This window comes from Lepidochelys olivacea (assembly GCF_965140295.1).
Source record: "Lepidochelys olivacea isolate rLepOli2 genome assembly, chromosome: 3".
NCBI lineage: Eukaryota > Metazoa > Chordata > Testudines > Cheloniidae > Lepidochelys > Lepidochelys olivacea.
The window spans coordinates 176,544,418-176,551,124 of NC_140413.1; the positions used below are offsets into that span (position 1 = coordinate 176,544,418).

At 49.9% G+C, this 6,707-nt stretch overlaps 1 protein-coding gene across 1 annotated transcript in view; it reads right to left on the reverse strand.

The window, feature by feature from the left end:
- The window catches only part of TMEM247 (transmembrane protein 247), a gene marked incomplete at its 5' end in the record, with an annotated part of 49,354 nt that extends 43,843 nt beyond the window's left edge, over positions 1-5,511 (reverse strand). Inside the window, 2 exons of the mRNA XM_084624950.1 lie at positions 4,421-4,657; positions 5,475-5,511. Coding sequence (XP_084481076.1) covers positions 4,421-4,657; positions 5,475-5,511 — 274 coding nt within the window. The remainder of the gene's footprint in view (positions 1-4,420; positions 4,658-5,474) is intronic.
- Between the last annotated feature and the right edge of the window lie 1,196 nt (positions 5,512-6,707).

The following is a 6,707-nucleotide window of genomic DNA, read 5'->3' on the forward strand; positions in this document are numbered from 1 at the left end:
AAAGAGAAGCTGCCACAATGAAACACAGAGGGCCTGATTCTTTTCTCACTCTCACCAGTAACTCCACTGATTTCGCTGGAGCTGCTGAGTCCTGATTTACAACACCAGTGATAGAGGAGAATCAGGGAGTGAGTGAGACTGAGGAAGCAGGAACGCAATGGCACTGAAAAACAGAGCCAGAGCAACACAAGTTGGCTATGGAGGAGTTAAACAGAGGCTGGAGTCAGAGTTGCAGCCGTGTTAGTCTGTATCCGCAAAAAGAACAGGAGTACTTGTGGCACCTTAGAGACTAACAAATTTATTTGAGCATAAGCTTTTGTGGGCTATAATCCACTTCATCGGATGCATAGAATGGAACATATAGTGAGAAGATATATATATACACACATACAGAGAACATGAAAAGGTGGAGTAAGAGGCTAATTAATTAAGATGAGCTATTATCAGCAGAAGAAAAAAAAACTTTTGTAGTGATAATCAAGATGGCAGGAGTGTTTGTGTAGAAGGGTAGCCCTTATGCAACAGGTGGAATAAGGCCTCTTGTTTCTTTGCCACTGAGCTGAGCAGGGCTCTCTGTACAATGAGAGCCTCTGGGAGCCCTTGGAGACGTGACACGTGCCACAAGCGCTCTGAAGTCTGCCCCTGTACGTGCAGCCTCAGCCTTCCGCTTCCTGAGCCCCGCTCGCTCCTCCAAGTCCTACGTGAGCAGAGGCAGCTGCGCCACCACAGATAAATTATTAACCGGTTTAATGGGCCCTGACCACTAGGCTCTCGGTTTTTTTCCTTTTCCTTCTGCTTGTGCTGTGTGTTGGACTCAGCTTCATTATTTTTTCATTTCTTTAAAGCATTTCCTCCTCCTGCACATAAATAAGAGATTGTTTCTACTTGCTCCTCCAGCTGCACACAGACAGCAGCTTCACATCCCCTACCCCCGCCTTGCACAGGCCGCCTGCTGCTGCTGCTATGAGACAGAAGCTCTCTAACGCTGCAGGGGAAGCATGTCTCCCTCCCTGAGTGCAGCAGGAAGTCGGGGGAGACCAGTTCTGCCTTCAGTTCAATGGGAATGCAGCTCAGGGCAGAACATGGCACAGGGTTATTTTGATACCAAAAGCAGTGCACTACTTCAACAATTATTATAATGCTATCTATAAATAAATAGCATTTCTAAGGTGCTCAGCCTCCAACCACCTTACACACTACATCAACATTAATGCATCCCCAAAACTCAAGAAAGGTGGGCAAGTAATATTAGCCCATTTAGAGCTGGGGAAACTGAAGCACCGACTGATTAAGTGACTTACCCCGAGGATCAGGCCTACTGTGTGGAGTTAGATATGTCAACATCAGTGGTTCTCAACCAAGGGTATGTGTACCCCTGGGGGTACACAGAGGTCTTCCAGAGGGTACATCAAGTCATCTAGATATTTACAACAGGCTACGTAAAAAGCACTAGCGAAGTCAGTACAAACTAAAATTTTATACAACTCGTTTATACTGCTCTATATAGTGTACACTGAGCTATAAGTATAATATTTCTATTCCAATTGATTTTATAATTATATCAAAAAAATGAGAAAGTAAGCAAAGTTTCACAAACAGCATGCTGTGACACTTTTGTATTTTTATGGCTGATTTTGTAAGCAAGTAGTTTTTAAAAGAGGTATAACTTGGGGTTGGGGTACACAAGAGAAATCAGACTCCTGAAAGGGGTACAGTAGCCTGGAAAGGTTGAGAACCACTGCCCTAAACTACAGCTGCCACCACAGCCCAGCGAGAGCACTGCAGCTGTGCTGCTGTAACACTGTAGTGTAGATCCTTCCTTACAGCAATGGAAGGGGTTTTTCCATCAATGTAGTTAATCCACCTCTCCCAAAGGCAGGAGCTAGGTTGATGGAAGAATGCTTCTGTCGACCTAGCCAGGTCTACACCAGGGGTTAGGTCAATATAATTATGTCTAACAGGGCACAAAAATTTTTACAGCCTTGAGCAACGTAGTTGGTTGATCTAATTTTTTAAGTGTAGACCTGGTCTTAGTTATACTAAGGCTCTTTAGGCTAAACCGGCAGCATGAAGAGACCTTAGATTAGGAAGGAATGGCCTCCTGAGAATAACCCCTGTGCATGCGGCCTCCTCAGATGGTACAGAAATGGGATAAGGGCTGTACACTGGCCCTACTCCCTGCACCTGGCTTAAAGGATGGCTCAGGGGCATGTCAGAAATGTTTTGGGGGTGTGGTCAGAGTGCACCGGCATTACAGATATTCTTTGGGCCCACAGAGTGATATCCCTATTAATTAGAGTAACCCTGAGGCTGCTCTAAGTTTCATTGGATATGACCTAAAATAATGGGAGCGCTCCCTCCTCCATATGCCTTGCTTTAAGCAAAAGAATGGGGTAACTAGGCCTAGTGAGTAGGTGGCAGAGTGGGAAGAGAACCCAAGAAGCCTAAGTCCTGGTCTCGCTTTCTAATCTTTAATGAGCTGAAGTCTGTATTTGAACCCAACAAGTGACAAAGATTAAAAATCCAACTACCATACATCAGCTGTCTTTCATTGGCCAACCTTTTTCTGATCTCCTGACAACATCCCAACCACAAGCCTGTAAATATAGGCAATTTAGTGGGAAAGCGCTTTCCCCAGCTTAACAATGACAAGTAAAGCCAGCATAATACTACCTTGGGCTTTTAGGTGTCTGTCAGAGAAAAGAGACACAAGGTAGGTGAGGTAACATCTTTTATTGGATCAGTTTCTGTTGGTGGCCTTTCTAATATCCTGGGACCGACACGGCTACAACAACATTATCAAGGAAAAGAAAGACTTGGCCTATCTGGCTGGGTATGTGCCTAATGCAACTCAGCTTTCCAAACAGTTTGGCCAATGTACATGGCAGAGGGGTATTGCTGGCACATATCACATTGGTAGATATGCAGGTGAACGAGCCTCTGATAGTGTGGCTGATGTGATCAGGCCCTATGATGGTGTCCCCTGAATAGATATATGGCGGGGGGGAGGGATAGCTCAGTGGTTTGAGCATTGGCCTGCTAAACGCAGGGTTGTCAGTTCAATCCTTGAGAGGGCCATTTGGGATCTGGGCCAAAAATTGGGGATTGGTCCTGCTTTGAGCAGGGGGTTGGACTAGATGACCTCCTGAGGTCCCTTCCAACCCTGATATTCTATGTGCCAGCAATGCCCCTCTGCCATGTACATTGGCCAAACTAGACAGTCTCTAAGTAAAAGAATCAATGGACACAAATCAGACGTCAAGAATTATAACATTCACGTGTTCTTGTCAACTGCTGGAAATGGCCCACCTTGTTTATCACTACAAAAGGTCCCCACCCCCCCTCCTGCTGATAATACCTCACCTTACCTGGTCACTCTCGTTACAGTGTGTATAGTAACACCCATTGTTTCATGTTCTCTGTGTATATAAATCTCCCCACTGTATTTTCCACGGCATGCATCCGATGAAGTGAGCTGTAGCTCACGAAAGCTCATGCTCAAATAAATTTGTTAGTCTCTAAGGTGCCACAAGTCCTCCTTTTCTTTTTGCGGATACAAACTACACGCCTGCTACTCTGACACCTGCCATTTATGGACCTGTGTAAAGTGCTTTGAAGACTTTGCATGAAAGTCAGTGTATCCCTACGAATTAACTGGCAAAGCTTGCAAAGCTTTATATGTAACTTGATAGCATTTCTCTGCATCTGTAATGCAGTAAATTTTGAATGCCACATTCAATTAATTCCAAAATTTCAGGGAATGTTCGAGGTACCAATAAGCAGAAACCTGTTGATTTTTCTGAAAACCAGAAAGGGGAAATGGGGGACCCACAGACAGTGGCGCTAGAACAAGGGGGTGGGTGTCAACGGGCCATGGTCATCCCACTTATTAAAAGTGCATGGGCCTGGCCAGTCCACATTTTGCCATGGCAGACCCCCAGCCCCTTCCCCTCGAAGTGCCCCCCCCCCGGCCAGGCTAGCAGCTGGTGGCGCCTGGCCGGGGAGTCCAGGCTGTTGTGGGAGCCGCGCGGGCCCCCCACCTGTCTGTGGTGCGGGGGGCCGCGAGTAGCCCCCAGCCCGTGTCCCTGCCCCCCGGGTGCCCGGCCCAGGGCAGCTGGAGGTGTAGGGTCCACGCCGGCTCCCCGAGCCAGAGACTGAGTCGCAGCCGGCCCCGCGCCCGTGAACTGGGCACCCCAGCTCCGTGGCAGGGACTTGTCCCGGCTGCCACGTGTCCCCAGCTCCCTCGCCCCGAGGCTCTGGGGAGACGTTTCCCTGCAGGCTCCGCTCCTCCTGCCAAGCTGTGCCGGCAGAAAGCGGGCGGGCTGCAGGGGAGCCTGAGGCCACCCGGGCTGGTGGCCCTGGGGGGAGGGAGGTTACCGGTTTGGGGAGGCACCCGGGAGCGAGTCCCCACAGGACTTACCCCAACCCGGCTCCAGCTGAGGGCGGGGCCTGGGAGCCGCAGCCCCGCCGCGGCACGACCCGCAGGGGCAGCTGTGCGGAACCCCGGCGCGGAGCCGCCACCTGCTCTCGGGCCCCCGCACCACAGGCAGGTGGAGGGTCCGCCACAGCTGCCCGCGCGCCCCTCCCCAGGGCTGGGCCACGGCTCCAAGGCGCGGCGCCGCTCCGCTCCCCAGCCGAAGCCAGGTCGGGGTAAGAGCTGCGCGGGAAGCTGTGCGGGAGCCTGGGTCCCTCTACCTGCTGTGGGGGGGGCAGGGACGCGGACAGGGGGCTACTTTCAGCCCACCCCTGGGGTTCTCCGGCCCCGCTCCAGCTTCCCCTTCTCCAGGGGAAGAGGAGGGGCGGGGCCTCGGAGGGGCAGGAGGAGGGCCTCGGGGGTGGGGGCTCCCTGCCCCCCCGCTTTTGGGAAGGCTCTGCCGCCCCTGTACGCAGAGCCCCTTGCATCTGATCAGGAGAGCCAGCGGTTTCTTTTGAATTGTCTACAGATCAAAGAACCAGTTGATAGCAGCCATTAACACCTTCCCTTATAACAACTCCTCCCCATATCAGCTCTGCTGATCCTCCCCATGAGTTTAAAATCCTAACACCAAGAAAGAAAACGAAGAATGGAGGGGGCATACGCAGAGCCCCTGGCATTGTGGGGAGAAAGGGGGACCCTAGGATCAGGGCACACAGATTCCCTGGCATGAAGGTGTTGATGGGGGTTGCAGCAAGTCCCTTAAAGAAAAGGGGGTGGGTGGGTGGGTGGCACATAGGGAGTTTGTAGGGGAGAATGGAGGGATGCCATGGGGCCCCTGGTGTGTACAGTGAGCTCAGCCCACATAAGCACAGTGCGACCCCCAAGTTGTTCAGACTGTTATAGCTCTTGGGAACCAGCTAGTTGGGGATTCTAGTTTTCTTTTACATTTCACTAACTTCTTTTCTCCTGCAGCACAAGCGTCAAAGCAGCCAGCAGGAAACGTTGTGACCGTCAGAGGACACATCTCTGAAGAAGATGCTGTAGACTGACCAGCTACCTCCCTCTGGTGAATGAGAAGCTGTGAAGAACTGCATCGTTTCCACAGAGAAAGCAGAATCAACACTGGGCCAATACGATCCAGAGTAGATTTAGCAGGGTGAAGAAAACAATGGGGAAGGGAGCTTTTTCACATCTCTCTTGCAGTAGATAGTTTCCTGGCTTGATGGGTGTGTGAGGGCCTGTGTTGGAGCAAACAAGAGCACAGTTTATATGAATGTTTAATTAATTCCTTGTTGCAGCGGGTTTGAAATTCATCCGGCTGTCCCAGTTTAACCACGGCAACTCCAATTTCATCTTCATCCTGCAAGACTAGCATTGTGAGTAGCACAATCGACGTCTACCCCTGTGGGAATAGTGAGTGCTAGCAGCCAACCAGCAGAGGGAGCGCAAGACACTGCTACTATGTTTCTGAGCAGCCTTTAGACTCCTGGGTATTGCTGGGCCAGCAGCGTGTCAGGTTTTCCAATACTAGTATGCAGAGGATTGGAATTGAGCTCCCTGCTTTGCTCCTTGGTTAGCACAAGCTGGGAGAGAGGCGCATACATCATTCTAAGGACCCTTTGACCTATAAAGTGAGCCGTTTCTGTGGACTTTCGCAAGAGCAGTGTCCAGCTTTCAGTCTGTGGTTGTGGAGATGAGAGCAGCTTAAAGCTTTAGGAAGAGTATCTCAGAGGCTTACACACATCTGGGGAAAAGTAGTGCATCTCAGTTTTTTAATTCTTTCCAGGACTGGGATTTTCAAGGGGGCCTAAATGAATTAGGTGTCCAATGCCCATTGAAAACTCAGTTTGATATGGGTACTTAACTCCCTTATGCACTTTGGAAAATCCTAGCCTAGGTATTTAGTGATTATACAAATAACAACAACAATTTACTTTTGCAGGTGCATTTTGCACCTGCAGATAACTGTGCCCACAAATTTTACACCCACAGATGCTCCCATTTAGAAATAGACATACTTCACAACATTCACAAATCAGGGATTGAGATGTCTAAGTAGGAGCATTTGGCTCCACGTTTAATTGCAGGTGCCAAATTATGATTCTTGTCATGGTTATTTTTAGTAAAAGTCATGGACAGGTCACCAGCAATAAACAAAAATTCACAAAAGCTATGACCTGTCTGTGACTTTTGCTGCTGCAGCTCCTTGGTTTCCCCCACCACTGTGGTGCCTGGGAGCTGTTGGGTTCCCCCTCCTCTCACAGTGGCTGGGAGCTGCAGGGTGACCATA